Here is a 20,248-nt window from a genome sequence, read left to right on the forward strand (position 1 = left end):
GCAGCTGCGTTTTACATGCAACACGCTGCATTTTGTGTCAGTCTGGACTGTTGGGAGTGACTATATTGGAAAAATATGACCACATAGTTTAACATCATTACATGTGGTGTCGCAAACAAAGTGTGATTGTTTTGGGGATGCAACCTATGCGTGTGAACAGCTATTTTGACAAATTCCGTGATTTGATAGCTTTCATATCACTTGGTCGCCGTTATTTTATTTAGAATTCTGTATATTGCTGTTGCGAGACTACGTCATCGATGACATCACGCGCCTGGTGTTAAGATAGTCAGCAACGATGCTGGTGATGCCAGAATAAGGACTCCCAGCACAGCAGCGGACGTGAAGATGACTGGTGAGACACAGTTCAAAACACTTTTAAAGTTAGGCTGAAACTTCTGATGAACCAACAGCGTTTTCTCGTGTAGGATTAATTTCATTCTTTTACTTTCCTCCTCCGCGGTGTTTTCTTTCTTGTTGCTGTTGCGCGGTGCACATTGAGACACGTGTTCTGTAAAAATGTCACCACTTTGCTTATTTTTTGCTCGAACTCAGGTAGAAACCTCCATCGGGTGATTGGCGTGAGCTTTGGGCTCCTGTGTGTGCTCCAAGCTGCTCTCAACATCTGCCTGCGCCTCATCATTTGTGAGTCTTTCCAGTTTTTTTGTTTTTTTCCACCCCAAGTTTACTATCTAGACAAAACAATGTTATGCTTGTTTTTTGCTGTTACAAAGCACGAAAATTTTCTTAGGAAGAGAATCTTGATGATTTCCTATTAAAACCATAAATTCTGAAGATCTAAACAATGTTTCCAGCTCAGCCGGAGCCATTGTCCGTTGAATATAATTATAATTCCTCTGCAAAGTCTAATAAAAGTATTTGTGCTTTTTCAGACAGTGAAGCACCAAATGGGACAGCTGAAGAGAAGAAAGAGAAATTTGATAAACTTGGTAAGTTTAAAGTCAGAGAAGCCTCAGACGTCCAGAATCGGTGTGGCCACCGGTCTGACCGCTCAGGTCTGATCGCCATTTCCATTCCATCGACTCAGCCAACGCTTGATTCTTTCTAAGTGTTAAGCACAAATATGGTGTGAGGGTTTCTCATGACAGGAACTTCCAAATGCCCGATGACCATTGCGCAACACTCATAGTTGTGTAAAGGGCCAGTTTCATGAAGAGAGACGGGAAGGCTGGCAGGAGAGAAAATAAGGCTGCAAAAACACCAGAAAGCACTTGGTTATCCGCTCTAGCAAGGATACAGGACTGGCCTTTACAAATGAGAGACGGGGGCGCAGAATATGGATGGGTGGTGGGTGGTGGGGGGGCAAACAGAGTGATTTCATCAGGAAGTTTCATCTTGTTCGCTTAGCTTCCTCTCTCTGAACTGTCGCTCTGCTTCTCTCTGACCTGTCCCTGTTTCCTCTCCCTATATTTTGTGACGTTCATCACGACAGATCCCTATTTCAAACGAGGATGGTTCCATTTCCAAAAAAGCTTGTATTACATATCCTCTGTGAAGAACACGTGGCAGCTCAGCAGAGAGTACTGCCTGCAGGAGGGGCAGATCTGGCCATCATCAACAGCAGAGCAGAACAGGTGGGTGACGGGGTATGGATCTGGGAGGGGGGGGGGGGGGCAGAGTCAGTCCCGATTGGGTGCAAGGAGAACTCAGCCATGATGGTTTCTCTCCACCATCAAGGCTTTTCTGGAGAATTTCAAGATGACCTTATGGATCGGACTGATGGAGCAGGGGAGTGAAAGGACGTGGCGCTGGGTGGATGGAACACCATTAACTGAAAGGTGCTGCGCTCCTTCTGGAATGAAATTCATGTTCCCAACAAATGAATTCTAGCTGGTCTTATACAATTAAAAATGTATTCTTTTTTTTTTTTTTTACTCTTTTAGCTACTGGAGCCTGGGTGAGCCCAACAATTACAGGGGCAAACAAGAACAATGTGTAGAACAAATTGACAGAGAGGACAAGAAAGGATGGAACGATTTAGTCTGTGAATTCAGCAATTTCTATATGTGCGAAAAGAGGATATTTCCATAAAACATAAATGATCAGTATAAGTGGGTCTGCGTGTTCTCATGAACCCGTTTTTATCGGCAGTTTATGCCTTCTGACGGATCCATTAGAACCCTTCTTGTCCTGGTGTCTTTGTCCCACATGTCATTCATCACAGGTGATTTCTCTCTGTCTCCTTTGAGGGTTTATTACATATATTGTTTTCTTGTTTTCCCACCGGCCCATCGACTGCCTTGAAACCAGAAATGATAAATATGGTGGTGATGGATTACTTTTTTCTTGTGAGCCGTGCCCTTTATACTGCACTGCAATATTGTGTTCCTGGTACAATCTGTAATCTTTCAATAGTTAAAGCAAATAAACACATTGAACCAGCGTTTACACTGATTTCAGTCAACAGCATTGGAACCGCACAGAACTATCCATTTGTTGTTCCTGGGGTTCGCTGGAACCCCAAATGCTCAGAACCCCTCGGGAATTGCAGATATCTTCACGTCCTGTTCAGCTTCACGTCCTATTCTCCCGATGTTGCTATTTTTCGCGACGACCACAGCTGTCGCTCCAACCCTCCGCTTTTAGAAAGGCAAGAATCTGTTGAAAACAGTTTTTCTCCTCTAAAACAATAGATTTATGACCTGTAATGCTGTAATAGGGGTAGGGGGGGGGAGTATTTTACGAGAGTTGAACTGTGCGTCAATGCAACGTGCAGTACCATATCATCCCGCTAGGCGGAGCCCGAGGAATATCGCGCGTCTCTCACCGAGTAAGACAGACCTGCAGCATCATATGCTCACGACACCACCTGCTGGCCATATTATGTAAAACCTGCAGCTGCGTTTCACGCTGTTTTACGTGCAACACGCATTTGTGTCAGTCTGGACTGTTGGGAGTGACTATATTGGAAAAAATATGACCACATAGTTTAACATCATTACATGTGGTGTCGCAGACAAAGTGTGATTGTTTTGGGGATGCAACCTATGCGTGTGAACAGCTATTTGACAAATTCCGTGATATGATAGCTTTCATATCACTTGGTCGCCGTTATTTTATTTTGAATTCTGTATATTGCTGTTGCGAGACTACGTCATCGATGACATCACGCGCCTGGTGTTAAGATACAGTCAGCAACGATGCTGGTGATGCCAGAATAAGGACTCCCAGCACAGCAGCGGACGTGAAGATGACTGGTGAGACACAGTTCAACACACTTTTAAAGTTAGGCTGAAACTTCTGATGAACCAACAGCGTTTTCTCGTGTAGGATTAATTTCATTCTTTTACTTTCCTCTTCCGCGGTGTTTTCTTTCTTGTTGCTGTTGCGCGGTGCACATTGAGACACATGTTCCGTAAAAATGTCACCACTTTGCTTATTTTTTGCTCGAACTCAGGTAGAAACCTCCATCGGGTGATTGGCGTGAGCTTTGGGCTCCTGTGTGTGCTCCAAGCTGCTCTCAACATCTGCCTGCGCCTCATCATTTGTGAGTCGTTCTAGTTTTTTGGTTTTTTTCCACCCCAAGTTTACTATCTTGACAAAAAAATGTTATGCTTGTTTTTTCCTGTTACAAAGCAAGAAAATTTTCTTAGGAAGAAAATCTTGATGATTTCCTATTAAAACCATAAATTCTGAAGATCTAAACAATGTTTCCAGCTCAGCCGGAGCCATTGTCCGTTGAATATAATTATAATTCCTCTGCAAAGTCTAATAAAAGTATTTGTGCTTTTTCAGACAGTGAAGCACCAAATGGGACAGCTGAAGAGAGAAATAAGTTTGATAAACTTGGTAAGTTTAAAGTCAGAGAAGCCTCAGACGTCCAGAATCGGTGTGGCCACCGATCTGACCGCTCAGGTCTGATCGCCATTTCCATTCCATCGACTCAGCCGACGCTTGATTGTTTCTAAGTGTTAAGCACAAATATGGTGTGAGGGTGTCTCAATATCAGTCATGACAGGAACTTTCAAATGCCCGATGACCATTGCGCAACACTCATAGTTGAGTAAGGGGCCAGTTTCATGAAGAGAGACGGGAAGGCTGGCAGGAGAGAAAATATGGCTGGCAAAAACACCAGAAAGCACTTGGTTAAACGCTCTAGCAAGGATACAGGACTGGCCTTTACAAATGAGAGACGGGGGCGTAGAATAGAATATGGGTGGGTGGTGGGGGGCAAACAGAGTGATTTCATCAGGAAGTTTCATCTTGTTCGCTTAGCTTCCTCTCTCTGAACTGTCGCTCTGCTTCTCTGACCTGTCCCTGTTTCCTCTCCCTATATTTTGTGACGTTAATCACGACAGATCCCTATTTCCAACAAGGATGGTTCCATTTCCAAAAAAGCTTGTATTACATATCCTCTGTGAAGAACACGTGGCACCTCAGCAGAGAGTACTGCCTGCAGGAGGGGGCAGATCTGGCCATCATCAACAGCAGAGCGGAACAGGTGGGTGACGGGTGACGGGGTATGGATCTGGGGGGGGGGGGGCAGAGTCAGTCCCGATTGGGTGCAAGGAGAACTCAGCCATGATGGTTTCTCTCCACCATCAAGGCTTTTCTGGAGAATTTCAAGATGACCTTATGGATCGGACTGATGGAGCAGGGGAGTGAAGGGATGTGGCGCTGGGTGGATGGAACACCATTAACTGAAAGGTGCTGTGCTCCTTCCGGAATGAAATTCATGTTCCCAACAAAAGAATTCTAGCTGGTCTTATACAATTAAAAATGTATTCTTTTTTTTTTTTTACTCTTTTAGCTTCTGGAGCCTGGGTGAGCCCAACAATTACGAGGGCAATCAAGAACAATGTGTAGAACAAGTTGAAAGAGAGAACAAAGGATGGAACGATTTAGTCTGTGAACACAGAAATTTCTATATGTGCGAAAAGAGGATATTTCCATAGAACATAAATGATCAGTATAAGTGGGTCTGCGTGTTCTCATAAACCCTTTTTATCGGCAGTTTATGCCTTCTGACGGATCCATTAGAACCCTTCTTGTCCTGGTGTCTTTGTCCCACATGTCATTCATCACAGGTGATTTCTCTCTGTCTCTTTGAGGGTTTATTACATATATTGTTTTCTTGTTTTCCCACCGGCCCATCGACTGCCTTGAAACCAGAAATGATAAATATGGTGGTGATGGATTACTTTTTTCTTGTGAGCCGTGCCCTTTATACTGCACTGCAATATTGTGTTCCTGGTACAATCTGTAATCTTTCAATAGTTAAAGCAAATAAAACACGTTGAACCAGCGTTTACACTGATTTCAGTCAACAGCATTGGAACCGCACAGAACTATCCATTTGTTGTTCCTGGGGTTCGCTGGAACCCCAAATGCTCAGAACCCTCAGGAATTGCAGATATCTTCACGTCCTGTTTGGCTTCACGTCCTATTCTCCCGATGTTGCTATTTTTCGCGACGACCACAGCTGTCGCTCCAGCCCTCCGCTTTTAGAAAGGCAAGAATCAGTTGAAAACAGTTTTCTCCTCTAAAACAATAGATTTATGACCTGTAATGCTGTAATAGGGGGGGGGGGGGGGGGAGTATTTTACTAGAGCTGAACTGTGCGTCAATGCAGCGTGCAGTACCGTATCATCCCGCTAGGCGGAGACCGGGGACTATCAGGCGCGTCTCTCACCGAGTAAGACAGACCTGCAGCATCATATGCTCACGACACCACCTGCTGGCCATATTATGTAAAACCTGCAGCTGCGTTTTACACGCAACACGCTGCATTTTGTGTCAGTCTGGACTGTTGGGAGTGACTATATTGGAAAAATATGACCACATAGTTTAACATCATTACATGTGGTGTCGCAGACAAAGTGTGATTGTTTTGGGGATGCAACCTATGCGTGTGAACAGCTATTTTGACAAATTCCGTGATTTGATAGCTTTCATATCACTTGGTCGCCGTTATTTTATTTAGAATTCTGTATATTGCTGTTGCGAGACTACGTCATCGATGACATCACGCGCCTGGTGTTAAGATACAGTCAGCAACGATGCTGGTGATGCCAGAATAAGGACTCCCAGCACAGCAGCTGACGTGAAGATGACTGGTGAGACACAGTTCAACACACTTTTAAAGTTAGGCTGAAACTTCTGATGAACCAACAGCGTTTTCTCGTGTAGGATTAATTTCATTCTTTTACTTTCCTCTTCCGCGGTGTTTTCTTTCTTGTTGCTGTTGCGCGGTGCACATTGAGACACATGTTCTGTAAAAATGTCACCACTTTGCTTATTTTTTGCTCGAACTCAGGTAGAAACCTCCATCGGGTGATTGGCGTGAGCTTTGGGCTCCTGTGTGTGCTCCAAGCTGCTCTCAACATCTGCCTGCGCCTCATTTGTGAGTCTTTCTAGTTTTTTTGTTTTTTTCCACCCCAAGTTTACTATCTTGACAAAAAAATGTTATGCTTGTTTTTTGCTGTTACAAAGCAAGAAAATTTTCTTAGGAAGAAAATCTTGATGATTTCCTATTAAAACCATAAATTCTGAAGATCTAAACAATGTTTCCAGCTCAGCCGGAGCCATTGTCCGTTGAATATAATTATAATTCCTCTGCAAAGTCTAATAAAAGTATTTGTGCTTTTTCAGACAGTGAAGCACCAAATGGGACAGCTGAAGAGAGAAATAAGTTTGATAAACTTGGTAAGTTTAAAGTCAGAGAAGCCTCAGACGTCCAGAATCGGTGTGGCCACCGGTCTGACCGCTCAGGTCTGATCGCCATTTCCATTCCATCGACTCAGCCGACGCTTGATTGTTTCTAAGTGTTAAGCACAAATATGGTGTGAGGGTGTCTCAATATCAGTCATGACAGGAACTTCCAAATGCCCGATGACCATTGCGCAACACTCATAGTTGAGTAAGGGGCCAGTTTCATGAAGAGAGACGGGAAGGCTGGCAGGAGAGAAAATAAGGCTGACAAATAAACACCAGAAAGCACTTGGTTATCCGCTCTAGCAAGGATACAGGACTGGCCTTTACAAATGAGAGACGGGGGCGTAGAATATGGATGGGTGGTGGGTGGTGGGGGGGCAAACAGAGTGATTTCATCAGGAAGTTTCATCTTGTTCGCTTAGCTTCCTCTCTCTGAACTGTCGCTCTGCTTCTCTGACCTGTCCCTGTTTCCTCTCCCTATATTTTGTGACGTTAATCACGACAGATCCCTATTTCAAACGAGGATGGTTCCATTTCCAAAAAAGCTTGTATTACATATCCTCTGTGAAGAACACGTGGTACCTCAGCAGAGAGTACTGCCTGCAGGAGGAGGCAGATCTGGCCATCATCAACAGCAGAGCGGAACAGGTGGGTGACGGGGTATGGATCTGGGGGGGGGGGGGCAGAGTCAGTCCCGATTGGGTGCAAGGAGAACTCAGCCATGATGGTTTCTCTCCACCATCAAGGCTTTTCTGGAGAATTTCAAGATGAACTTATGGATCGGACTGATGGAGCAGGAAAGTGAAGGGACGTGGCGCTGGGTGGATGGAACACCATTAACTGAAAGGTGCTGCGCTCCTTCTGGAATGAAATTCATGTTCCCAACAAATGAATTCTAGCTGGTCTTATACAATTAAAAATGTATTCTTTTTTTTTTTAACTCTTTTAGCTACTGGATCCTGGGTGAGCCCAACAATCACAGGGGCAGTCAAGAAGATTGTGTAGAACACTTTGACAGAGACGGCAAGAAAGGATGGAACGATTTAGTCTGTGAATTGAGAAATTTCTATATGTGTGAAAAGAGGATATTTCCATAAAACATAAATGATCAGTATAAGTGGGTCTGCGTGTTCTCATGAACCCGTTTTTATCGGCAGTTTATGCCTTCTGACGGATCCATTAGAACCCTTCTTGTCCTGGTGTCTTTGTCCCACATGTCATTCATCACAGGTGATTTCTCTCTGTCTCCTTTGAGGGTTTTATTACATATATTGTTTTCTTGTTTTCCCACCGGCCCATCAACTGCCTTGAAACCAGAAATGATAAATATGGTGGTGATGGATTACTTTTTTCTTGTGAGCCGTGCCCTTTATACTGCACTGCAATATTGTGTTCCTGGTACAATCTGTAATCTTTCAATAGTTAAAGCAAATAAACACATTGAACCAGCGTTTACACTGATTTTAGTCAACAGCATTGGAACCGCACAGAACTATCCATTTGTTGTTCCTGGGGTTCGCTGGAACCCCAAATGCTCGGAACCCCCTCAGGAATTGCAGATATCTTCACGTCCTGTTCAGCTTCACGTCCTATTCTCCCGATGTTGCTATTTTTCGGGACCACCACAGCTGTCGCTCCAGCCCCCTTCTGCCTCTTGTCCACCCACCTTTGGCCTTTGACCTCAGACAGTCCAGTCCAAACAGGGTGCAGATGTTCCTGAACTGTGCCAGCCACTTGGATGTGGCATCGAACAAACTGCTGTTATGTGCTGGATTGTGTCAGGGGCCTCTTTGCTCCTTACATCCTGGCGTGGAGCTGGTTGTCCAGGCTTCTGACGCTCTTGTGCTCTCTGTCCCCGTGGTGCAACGATCAGGGCCTCTGGGATGTCTGCCGGTCCAGCCTTTTTCAGCCATTGCTTCCCATGCACGGCGAGGAGCTTTCTCTACTTTCCACCAGTGGACTCTACACCTCTTTTGGCCAGCTCATGATACCTGCAGAAGATAATTCTGTTAGGATGGGGAGGTTAGATTTGTTTTTATTCCCCTGCCCTGTCTTTTTTTTGTCTTTTCCCTCATCTGTGCAGGCTGGGGGTGGCAGGCAGGTTTCTCCGACCCCTCTGGAGTTCCTCACCTGCTGCTTGTCAGCTCATCAGGAGCAGCTGTATTTATCTCCAGCTCGTCCTCTCATGCGCTGCCAGTTCGTCTCTTAAACGCTGAGTGGTAATTGGGTACCGGCTAGTGTGCTCGAAAGCAAACGTTTGGATTCCCTGTTTCCATTTGTTTTTGCTTCCAGCCTCAGCTGCCACACTCAGCCTCATTTCCTGGATCCAGCCTGCTCTCGTTTGGGCTACATCTGCAAGTTTTGCTTGTATTTTGAATAAACCTTTTTGGAAAAGGACTTTTCTGGTCGTGGTCTGCATTGTGGGTTCAGTGTCCAGTCCAGCTTTTGCCTTAACAAACTCATCTTTATTTTCTGTTGCTATTTAACTTTTCTAGGCATTTTATATGAACCTTAGTGTCAGTCATTTACTTTAGCGGGCTTTGGGAGTGCATCAAGGTCAGTGGCCTTAACCACTGAGGTTCTCAATAAGAAGGTCAAGAACCTTTGACTTGATCATTGAACCCGCATGTTTCCTCAATTATTAGTCCTGAACTGTTGCTTCATTGAGAACATGATGACCAAAAAAGCCTTCAGTTCACGTCAATTCAGTAAGTTTCAGATCACATTTTTTATCTGGAGGGGTTAACTGTGTTAAATTGCAAAGGTAACATTGTTACAAGCTGCTTCCAGAGCTTCCAGAAGGTTCACCAGGTGCTGTATGATTGAGAGACAGTAGAAGCAGAAATAAGGAAAAAGTCAGCACCAAATTCTCTCGGCGGTTTAATAAATCAACCGCGGAAGGGGGGCAATTATTCTTCAAGCATTACAATAGTATAACATCAAAAGATAATTGGATATGTTCACCTTCCTAATTGCCAGTCAAAACCTCTTTCTTGACATCATAATATGCGTTAAACTGGAGCTGCTGTGATCCTCAAACTAGGTCGTAGCTACCTGGCGTAGATATGGAGAGATTTAAAAATAAAAGGGCCAAAGAAGAGCCCAGCCGCTCTGCCGTGTGAAAATGCACACATCAGTCTTTCTTTTGCAGAGCTTTGCAGGTTTTGTTGGATTTTACTGATTAAGCATTAGTGCAAAAACAAAACTTAAATAAGGAAGGAGGGGAGGAGAGAGATGCTCCAGCTAGATCATAAGGGAGGAAACAAACGGAAAACTTCACTTTCAACAAGACCGTCATCTCATCCATACGTTTGAAATATGGCGATGGTTTTCTATGTTAAGGATGAAAAAAATTCCACGACAAAGGAAGACTCCTGTGACTCTCTGATCAAATTTGGTGCAGACAGTAAAGTCATCAATGTAGCAGGTAATGACATTATTATTATTATTTACAGAACCTGAGTGAGGAGTAATTTTGAGGGATGGCGTTTTGGTATGAACGTGGTTATTCACTGCTTTACCTTCAGGTGATGGAAAAGTAAAGAAATCTTCTTCCAGATGTGCTGTGTTGTTTTTCTGCCTGCTCTTCCTCCTCCTCCTCCTCCTTTTTATTGGACTTTTGATTCGGTTTGAAACTCTGAGTTCCATCTGTGAGTATGGGCATTTAAACCAGCCACAGAATCTTGAAGCCGATTCTAATCCTCACTGTTGATGTTTTAAACAGTTAACAGCGGCAAAGCTAACAGAGAAGTGGAGATGACCCTGTTACAGACCAGCTACAACATGACTAAAGAGAGAGACCAGATACAGACCAGTTATACACATGCCATCGCAGAGAAATACCAGTTAAGGGATAACCTGACGAAGCAGACGGGGAAGTTACAGACTAGTTACAACAATTTGATGAAGGAAAAGGAGCAGCTGCAGACCAGTTACAACAACCTCATTACAGAGAGAGACCAGTTACAAAAGAGGAACAACAAACTGACTAAAGACAATGACCACCTGCAGACCAGTTACAACCACCTTAACACCAGCCAGAACTGGTTAGAAAACCTGACTAAACAAAGAGACCAGTTGCAGACTGGTTACAACAATGTCACCAAAGAACTGGACCAACTGCAATCAAGTTACATAAGGCTGGTTAAAGAAAAGGATCAAATACAGACCAGTTATGATAACCTGGTTAAAGAAAAGGATCAAATACAGACCAGTCACAACAGCCTGAAGCAGGAGAGAGACCAGTTACAGACCAGTCACAATGACCTCATCAGGGAAAGACACCAGTTAGAAGGTAACCTGACGAGACAGATCTACCAGTTACAGACTAGTTATGATAAACTGGTTAAGGAAAATGATCAAATACAGACCAGTTATGATAACCTGGCTGAAGAAAAGGATCAAATACAGACCGGTCACAAGAGCCTGAAGCAGGAGAGAGACCAGTTACAGACCAGTCACAATGACCTCATCAGGGAAAGACACCAGTTAGAAGGTAACCTGACGAGACAGATCTACCAGTTACAGACCAGTCACAATGACCTCATCAGGGAAAGACACCAGTTAGAAGGTAACCTGACGAGACAGATCTACCAGTTACAGACCAGTTATGATAAACTGGTTAAAGAAAAGGATCAAATACAGACCAGTTATGATAACCTGGCTGAAGAAAAAGATCAAATACAGACTAATTACTTTCAACGTACCCAAGAGAAGAACCAGTTGCAACAGCAAGTGAAAGAGCTGAGCACAGCCGCACAGGAAGTCCAGAAAAAGCTTCAGGGTAAGTGAGTTCTGATGGATTTCACCTTCATCGCATGATTTCCTCTAAAATACGCTGCAGAAGTGCATTTTAAATAGTTTAAATAATTTGTTTGTTGTTGTTTTTTTTTAGATTCAATTGCCAGTCTGGAAAGATTGACTGAGGAGAGAGCTAACCTGAAGAGATCTCTGAATAATCCTGGTATGATTCTGGTGTCTTGATCATTCTGGAGAACAAGGGTCATCGACCCAGTCCGACAAGGCTTCGAATCCAGCCAGGTTTTCCCTCCTACCCAGTTTTTACTGAGGGCACTGGAACCTCAGGTCAAAGCAGGTGTCTACCTGGGTGGACAGAAAACGTGGCTGGATGAGAGCCCTTGTAGAACTGGGCCAAAGACCCCTGATGCGGAAGAACAGTTTATACATTTGCGTTTCGTTTTTCTGTTTCCTGCCCCGCTGGAAAAGGATGGGTGTATTTCAGCGGAAGTCTCTACCAAGTTTCCTCCACCAAGAAAACCTGGGATCAGAGCAGAAGCGACTGTCGTCAGAAAGGTGCAGACCTGCTGATCATCAACAGCGAAGAAGAGCAGGTATCACAGTTCACAACAGCAGGACCAAATATTCACCAGAGAGTTTAATTTAATCACCTTTTTGATGGTTTGTGTTGGAAACAAGGCTTTTGCCAACCGATTCCAGAAGTACATGTGGATCGGCTTGACCGACGTGACCAACGAGGGGTCGTGGAAATGGGTGGACGGGACGGCGATGTCTACAAGGTTACTGTCTTTGATAAGAGGACTAACTTTGGTTGTTTTCTGACACAAGTCTTCTTTTTCTCCAGTTACTGGAGTTCAAAGGAGCCGAACGGCGGGAAAGACGAAAACTGTGGTGATATAAAGAACTTCAATGCAGAAAAGAGCTGGAACGATGAATCCTGCTCCCTTTCCCTCTTCTGGATCTGTGAAAAGAAGCTTTTTCAGTGACCGACATGTAAACAAATCAGCAATTAAATCTTTTGTCGCCTCTGAAACCATGGTAACGGTGTTGGTGATGCATTGATAATCAGCTAAAAGACCTTGAAAACAGGACATTCTGCTTCTGCAATATTTGGTTTGTGAAAGTGTATTTTCACTGTGTGTTGGTGCATTTTGAAGCAGGAAAACTGGTGCCTGTGATGCATGGATGAACCAGTCGCATCAGCAGCTTTGGGTCTGTTTATTTACTCACTGGTAGTTACTAAAATAGCAGCAGCTTTGTGTCAATGATGTGATCTATTACGCTTGTTATTACAACTCTGGGCCAGTTTGGCAATGAACAAAATAAATAATATTGTGCTTCATAAGCTTTTAATAACTGAACACGTCTCTGCTCTCCCTCTTTAGTCGACATTATTCAATTTAAAGTGGTAAAAGCCAGTTGAGCTCAGATTTTTTTCTCCAGCGTTTCATGTTTATTCCACAACATTAAGTTTGGTTGTGAGGTATGAAATCCTAAAAATATAACTAGCAGAAGTGACAGTTCCTCTTATTTAAAACCAGACAATTGTTAAAGATGCATGCTGTGTAAGTGTTTCAAGACATCTGCAGCAGGACCATCAGAACAGATGGACATGATTGATGACTTTGACCTCTATGAGAACGTAGAGAGACCAGCAGGTCACCCAGACAGGATGGAGCGTTGTCGTCAGTGTTGTGGACATGTGTACGAGGATTCCAATCAGGAGGTAAAGACCCCACAAGCCTCGTTTTCAGGTAACCAACACAGAGAAAGATGTGTTGTTGATGATTGTCGCAGTTAAAATACAAGAATTGCTAAAAGAGAAACTAGTTTTGAGTCTTAACATCATGTTTGTAAAAGAAAAGGACAGAAATCTTGGAAAATTTGGCTTCAGGATGAAATTTAATCCCAGGAAATATTCTAATAGTTGTGTTGGCTTGTGCAGATAAAGGTTAAAACACATCCTAGATATAGCAGAAGAGACACCTAAATGAATGAAAACACGAAAACGTTAATGACATTTGGACTGATGCAGAAAATGAAACTTTTTATAATGTATTTTTTGCATTACAGTTGCTGAAAATGATCAACGTTCGGATAAAAGGCTGCGCCGAGCTGCTGCTGCTGCACTTCTGGCCCTGATCTGCCTTCTCTTGGTGGTTGGCCTCACAACTATGGGTTTCCTGTGTAAATTACTATATTTTCTCCACAAACGTCTGGTTGTTCACTTCGCCAACGATTATCTTTTCATTTTGATGTCAGCGATGGCAGCAAATGGAGTAATGTTTAATGGGGAATGTGTCACAGATACAAAGCACAGCTCAGAAAAGCAACTGGCTCGACTGGTCACCATCTACACCAACTTGACGAGTCAGCTACTGACCCAAAACAGGGAGGTCCAACAGCGGTTCAACAACCTCAGCAAAGACACCGACGAATTACAAAAAATGTTAGGAGGTAACTGAAGAAAGGTCATTTTTCAGAGATTCTGAGAAGTGCCAAAGACTCAAAAAAAAAACAACCTGAAAACTTCTCCATATGTGTACTTTGCTAATTTAACCTCTACACCCTCAAATTTTCAACGATGAAGATTTATTCTGAAGTTTCTCCTCCACAGAGTTCTCATTTCTCACAGATGAGACTCTGACTTATCGAAACATATTTATATGATTTTTCCATGTGTGTTTCCTGCCCCGCTGGAAAAGAATGGGTGTATTTCAATGGAAGTCTCTACCAAGTTTCCTCCACCAAGAAAACCTGGGCTCAGAGCAGAAGCGACTGTTGTCAGAAAGGTGCAGACCTGCTGATCATCAACAGCAAAGAAGAGCAGGTATCACAGTTCACAACAGCAGGACCAAATATTCACCAGAGAGTTTAATTTAATCACCTTTTTGATGGTTTGTGTTGGAAACAAGGCTTTTGCCAACCGGTTCCAGAAGTACATGTGGATCGGCTTGACCGACGTGACCAACGAGGGGTCGTGGAAATGGGTGGACGGGACGGCGATGTCTACAAGGTTACTGTCTTTGATAAGAGGACTAACTTTGGTTGTTTTCTGACACAAGTCTTCTTTTTCTCCAGTTACTGGAGTTCAAAGGAGCCGAACGGCGGGAAAGGCGAAAATTGTGGTGATATAAAGAACTTCAATGCAGAAAAGAGCTGGAACGATGAATCCTGCTCCCTTTCCCTCTTCTGGATCTGTGAAAAGAAGCTTTTTCAGTGACCGACATGTAAACAAATCAGCAAATAAATCTTTTGTCGCCTCTGAAACCATGGTAACGGTGTTGGTGATGCACTGATAATCAGCTAAAAGATCTTGAAAACAGGACATTCTGCTTCTGCAATATTTGGTTTGTGAAAGTGTATTTTCACTGTGTGTTGGTGCATTTTGAAGCAGGAAAACTGGTGCCTGTGATGCACGGATGAACCAGTCGCATCAGCAGCTTTGGGTCTGTTTATTTACTCACTGGTAGTTACTAAAATAGCAGCAGCTTTGTGTCAATGATGTGATCTATTACGCTTGTTATTACAACTCTGGGCCAGTTTGGCAATGAACAAAATAAAAAATAGTGTGCTTCATAAGCTTTTAATAACTGAACACGTCTCTGCTCTCCCTCTTTAGTCAACATTATTCAATCTAAAGTGGTAAAAGACAGCAGTTGAATTCAGGTTTTTTTTTAGCATCACAAGTGCCAGAACACGTTCAGAGCACTGCCAAGGTGCCTTTGAGCAAGGTGCCGAACTAACAAATGCCCTGCAATGAACTGGTGACCCATCCAGTGATGTATCCTGCCTTCGCTCATATGTGAACTTTCTCCGTGACCCCGAAAACAGGAAAAAAGTGGTTAAGAAAATAGATTGCAACGATAGATATGGAGGTATGAAAATATAACTAGCAGAAGTGACGGTTCCTCTTATTTACAGCCACATGCCTGTGAAAAATGCATTTTGTGTAAGTGTTTCAGGACATCTGCAGCTGGACGGATACAAGAAAATACAAATTTCTTCAGCTTCTCATGTTCTTTCTTCCTGAGGTTGCTATCACTTGGGATTGCTTGGAAAGCCAATTGTGCGGGTGAGCATCAGATGCGGCATATATCAAGGAGATGTCCTGTCCCCCCCTGCAGTTCTGCATAGGCCTAAACCCCCTCAGCCAGATCATCACAAAGAGTGGCTTTGGGTTCTGAAGTGGAACAACCATCAGCCACCTCCTCTACATGGATGACACCAAGCTGTGTGCCAAGAACGAACGTGACATTGACCCTGATTCACCTCACTGGGATCTATAGCAAAGACATCGGGATGTCATTAGGACTAGATAAATGTGGATATCTAGAAGAGGAAAGTTGATCACAACTGATGGGATTAAACTACCTGAAGGGAACGTCACAGATGTGCAGGAAAGCTATAAATATCCCCCAGGTAACTGGTAACCATGAGGAGGAAGTTAGGAGGTCAGCCACAGCTAAATACCTACAGAGGTTAAGACAGGTGCTGAAAAGTCAGCTGAATGGTAAGAATACGATCCAGGCCATTAACACTTACGCCCTGCCAGTAATCAGATACCCTGGTGGCATAATACCCTGGCCACTGGAAGAGATACAAGCCACTGACATCAAGACAAGGAAGCTCCTCACCATGCATGGAGGGTTTCATCCTAAGTCCAGTGTCCTGAGGCTGTACACAAAGAGAAAGGAAGGGGGCTGAGGACTAGTAAGTGTCCGAACTACTGTCCAGGAGGAAACAACAAGCCTCCGAGAGTACATCAAGAAGATGGCCCCCACTGACCCACTGCTGAGTGAATGCCTCAGGCAACAAAAGTCCACCAAGGAGCAGGAGCCCGAGGGGCTATCATGGAAGGACAAGCCCCTGCATGGAATGTACCACCGACAAATTGAGGAAGTGGCTGATATCGAGAAAACCTACCAGTGCCTAGAAAAGGCCAGACTGAAAGACCCTACTCATGGCTGCACAAGAACAGGCCCTGAGCACCAGAGCAATAGAGGCCAGGGTCTACCATACCAGACAAGACCCCAGGTGCGGACTGTGTGGAGACGCCCCTGAGACAGTCCAGCACATCACAGCAGGGTGCAAGATGCTAGCAGGCAAGGCATACAGTGCCTTGCGAAAGTATTCGGCCCCCTTGAACCTTGCAAACTTTCGCCACATTTCAGGCTTCAAACATAAAGATAAAAAATTTTTGTCAAGAAACAACAACAAGTGGGACACAATCGTGAAGTGGAACGAAATTTATTGAATAATTTAAACTTTTTTAACAAATAAAAAACTGAAAAGTGGGGCGTGCAATATTATTCGGCCCCTTTACTTTCAGTGCAGCAAACTCACTCCAGAAGTTCAGTGAGGATCTCTGAATGATCCAATGTTGTCCTAAATGACTGATGATGATAAATAGAATCCACCTGCTCTGTGATAGTCTCAGGGTTCTGTTTAAAGCGCAGAGAGCATCATGAAGACCAAGGAACACACCAGGCAGGTCCGAGATACTGTTGTGGAGAAGTTTAAAGCCAGATTTGGATACAAAAAGATTTCCCAAGCGTTAAACATCTCAAGGAGCACTGTGCAAGCAATCATATTGAAATGGAAGGAGTATCAGACCACTGCAAATCTACCAAGACCCGGCCGTCCCTCCAAACTTTCATCTTGAACAAGGAGAAAACTGATCAGAGATGCAGCCAAGAGGCCCATGATCACTCTGGATGAACTGCAGAGATCTACAGCTGAGGTGGGAGAGTCTGTCCATAGGACAACAATCAGTCGTACACTGCACAAATCTGGCCTTTATGGAAGAGTGGCAAGAAGAAAGCCATTTCTCAAAGATATCCATAAAAGTCTCGTTTAAAGTTTGCCACAAGCCACCTGGGAGACACACCAAACATGTGGAAGAAGGTGCTCTGGTCAGATGAAACCAAAATCGAGCTTTTTGGCCACAATGCAAAACGATATGTTTGGCGTAAAAGCAACACAGCTCATCACCCTGAACACACCATCCCCACTGTCAAACATGGTGGTGGCAGCATCATGGTTTGGGCCTGCTTTTCTTCAGCAGGGACAGGGAAGATGGTTAAGATTGATGGGAAGATGGATGGAGCCAAATACAGGACCATTCTGGAAGAAAACCTGTTGGAGTCTGCACAAGACCTGAGACTGGGACAGAGATTTATCTTCCAACAGGACAATGATCCAAAACATAAAGCCGATAGAAACATACCCCAAGCGACTTGCAGCTGTAATTGGAGCAAAAGGTGGCGCTACAAAGTATTAACGCAAGGGGGCCGAATAATATTGCACGCCCCACTTTTCAGTTTTTTATTTGTTAAAAAAGTTTAAATTATTCAATAAATTTTGTTCCACTTCACGATTGTGTCCCACTTGTTGTTGTTTCTTGACAAAAAAATTAAATTTTATATCTTTATGTTTGAAGCCTGAAATGTGGCGAAAGGTTGCAAGGTTCAAGGGGGCCGAATACTTTCGCAAGGCACTGTACATGGAGCGGCATAACCAGGTGGCTGGCATAGTGTACAGCAGGGGTCACCAACACAGTGCCCGTGGGCACCAAGTCGCCCGCAAGCCTGTTCTAAAAATAGCAAAGCTCGCAAGTGAGGTGCGTCTAAGAACATTTTTTCTACCGCTATTTTTTTAAAAATCACACCTGCATTTACAGATTTTAAAATGACAATGTCTTAAAAGTAAATAAAAATATAAATAAAGTGAAGGTGAACTCTGACCTAGTTCAAAGGTCAGTATTGTGCGCATGAAAGAACCTTTGCGCTTGTGGAGAATAAACTAGCGGGCAGTGGAGTGCAATTTTCTACCCCAAAAACATGGCAAAAAGAAGACAGTACATTTATCATTTTCAAAGTAAATGGGAGGAAGAGTACTTTTTTACTACTGTGAAAGGAAGGTGTGTATGTTGCGTCTGTGGGGCGACTGTGATGACGGCGAAGCAGCACAATGTGGAGCGACGCTTCACTACGCTTCATGAAAACTACAATGCTAATGCTAACTACCCCCCGGGAAGCATTCTACAGTCAGAGGAGGCCCATGAGCTAAAAGTGTGTTTATAAAATGTAACAGATTTTGAGCAGAATTGCAGTAGATTTGTTCAGTTAAGATTTATTCAATATGAAAGTCAATTTTTTAAAAAAAATGTTGCATAACTTTTTAAAACATGGTTCAACATAGTTTATGAATTGTTAAAATGGTTTAGTTTCTTATGGTTGAAAGGGTCTGGTGAAAACTCGACATTTTTTTCTGATCAAATGTGGAAGTGATCATCTGAACAATTGCTGAGATTAATAATAATAGCGTTGAATATTGATCTTTTCTGTTACCCATTCTAAGTTATTGATACACACACACACACACACACACACACACACACACACACACACACACACACACACAATTTGTTATTTTAGAGGAGTGTGTCAAGCGGTAGCTCTTGGTTTCAAAAAGGTTGGTGACCCCTGGTGTACAGGAGCATCTGCACTGAGTATGGACTGGAGATCCCGGGGTCCAGGTGTGAGACACCCCCGAAAGTGCTGGAGGACAAGCAGGCCAAGATCCTGTCTAAGTTGTATTTGTATGCAGATCTGTCCTGAGACGTACCGGTATATGAATCATCAGGTTTTAAAAAAACATCCATTGCATTGTATTACTTCACGCTAGTACCCGTATTGGCCCGAATATAAGACGACCCTGATTATAAGACGACCCCCTCTTTTTCAAGACTCAAGTTTGAAAAACGACTTTTTGAACACCAAATTTAATTTTTATACAGAAAATAATTACAGTACATCTGAAACAAATGATTATATCTTCGACCCACTTTTCTCCAGATTGTCGCTACATTTCTCTATTTTCTGTTATCTCTTCTCTTATTTTCTTCTCTTTTCTTTCTTATCGCTATTTTTTATTTTTCTTCTTCGTGCTACCGCTATTTTTATTTTTCTTCTTCGTGACAGGGGTTCGCTTTGGCCTGAGACGTTAAGTTCAGCATTCGCTTTAAAGATATCTGGCGCCATCTAGCGTTGTGAATGGGTATAATGTCTAGACCGCGAATGTAAGACGACCCCCACTTTTTCAGTCTTATTTCAACGCAAAAAACACCGTCTTATATTCGGGCCAATACGGGTAACCACCGCAGGTTTTCAATAGCAAAGGGAAGTGAAAGTCTTTTTTGTGTGATTTGATGCTGCAACCCTTCTCCCACTCGAGAAATCAGTTGTTTTTGATGAATCACACAAGATGTGGTTGTCTAGACCGGCGTTTCAATGATGTCAAATAAAACTACATTGTTGCAAAGGGCTACAGTGATTTATATTTTCACTTCTACTTCATGAGAAACAGTTCACCACTAACAAATACTTCACCTCACACATTGTTACGCTGTAACATTTAAAATGAAAATATCTGTTAAAAAAAAAAAAAAATGGAAATGGAATCATGAAACAATTGGATGCTTGTTTCAGGACTATGATACAACACTGATACATTTGGCGATTTTTCAGATTCAAAAGAACTTTGATCTTCCAATGATCAAAAGCCACTGGGCACGCATCCTAAAACATCCTACAATGCTATTTAATCTCGTATTAATACTGCCTATGTGTACGCGAACTTTATCGGGATCCACGATTTTACCTCGCAGACAGTACCACCAAGTAACCAGCAGGGGAGGCAAACAAACAAAAGAGAGATTCACGCAGCAAAGAAGAAGTGTTGCATCCAATCAGACAAGACGTCCATTTTAAACCAGAGTTAGCAGCGCTGATGGGAATTCCCATCTTTTTGG

The 20,248-nt window shown here is 43.3% G+C and overlaps 3 protein-coding genes and 1 long non-coding RNA gene across 5 annotated transcripts; 3 read left to right on the plus strand and 1 right to left on the minus strand.

The window, feature by feature from the left end:
* The first annotated feature begins 348 nt into the window (after window positions 1-348).
* Window positions 349-2,404, plus strand: LOC130526954 (C-type lectin domain family 4 member E-like). Its single transcript, XM_057034950.1, is given in 8 exon segments — window positions 349-355; window positions 556-645; window positions 894-950; window positions 1,250-1,308; window positions 1,369-1,555; window positions 1,558-1,595; window positions 1,699-1,799; window positions 1,905-2,404. Coding segments are annotated over 8 exon segments (687 nt in total). The 3' UTR covers window positions 2,053-2,404.
* A 509-nt stretch (window positions 2,405-2,913) lies between these two features.
* On the plus strand, window positions 2,914-8,125 carry LOC130526955 (macrophage mannose receptor 1-like). The gene is made up of 12 exons (XM_057034952.1): window positions 2,914-3,218; window positions 3,419-3,508; window positions 3,757-3,810; window positions 4,320-4,462; window positions 4,568-4,668; window positions 4,772-4,914; window positions 6,006-6,077; window positions 6,278-6,364; window positions 6,613-6,666; window positions 7,181-7,323; window positions 7,422-7,522; window positions 7,625-8,125. Exons 1-12 carry the CDS (start codon window positions 3,212-3,214, stop codon window positions 7,770-7,772), a joined length of 1,143 nt encoding a protein of 380 aa, XP_056890932.1. The 5' UTR covers window positions 2,914-3,211; the 3' UTR covers window positions 7,773-8,125.
* Window positions 8,126-9,878: 1,753 nt separating this feature from the next.
* On the plus strand, window positions 9,879-15,031 carry LOC130527890 (CD209 antigen-like). Of its 2 annotated transcripts, none has more exons than XM_057036729.1 (7): window positions 9,879-10,102; window positions 10,203-10,325; window positions 10,400-11,458; window positions 11,570-11,638; window positions 11,902-12,026; window positions 14,349-14,449; window positions 14,515-15,031. In XM_057036729.1, exons 1-7 carry the CDS (start codon window positions 9,994-9,996, stop codon window positions 14,654-14,656), a joined length of 1,728 nt encoding a protein of 575 aa, XP_056892709.1. In that variant the 5' UTR covers window positions 9,879-9,993; the 3' UTR covers window positions 14,657-15,031. The 2 variants fall into 2 exon arrangements, with proteins under 2 accessions (XP_056892709.1, XP_056892708.1); XM_057036728.1 differs by lacking the exons at window positions 14,349-14,449; window positions 14,515-15,031 and adding exons at window positions 12,112-12,212; window positions 12,278-12,796.
* A 4,172-nt stretch (window positions 15,032-19,203) lies between these two features.
* Window positions 19,204-20,240, minus strand: LOC130527933 (uncharacterized). Its single transcript, XR_008951154.1, has 2 exons — window positions 19,389-20,240; window positions 19,204-19,341 (listed from the first exon to the last, which is right to left on the minus strand). It is a non-coding gene; the product is annotated as an uncharacterized LOC130527933 (long non-coding RNA).
* Window positions 20,241-20,248: the final 8 nt, after the last annotated feature.

Source organism: Takifugu flavidus, chromosome 6 (genome assembly GCF_003711565.1).
Source record: "Takifugu flavidus isolate HTHZ2018 chromosome 6, ASM371156v2, whole genome shotgun sequence".
In the NCBI taxonomy this organism is placed as follows: domain Eukaryota; kingdom Metazoa; phylum Chordata; class Actinopteri; order Tetraodontiformes; family Tetraodontidae; genus Takifugu; species Takifugu flavidus.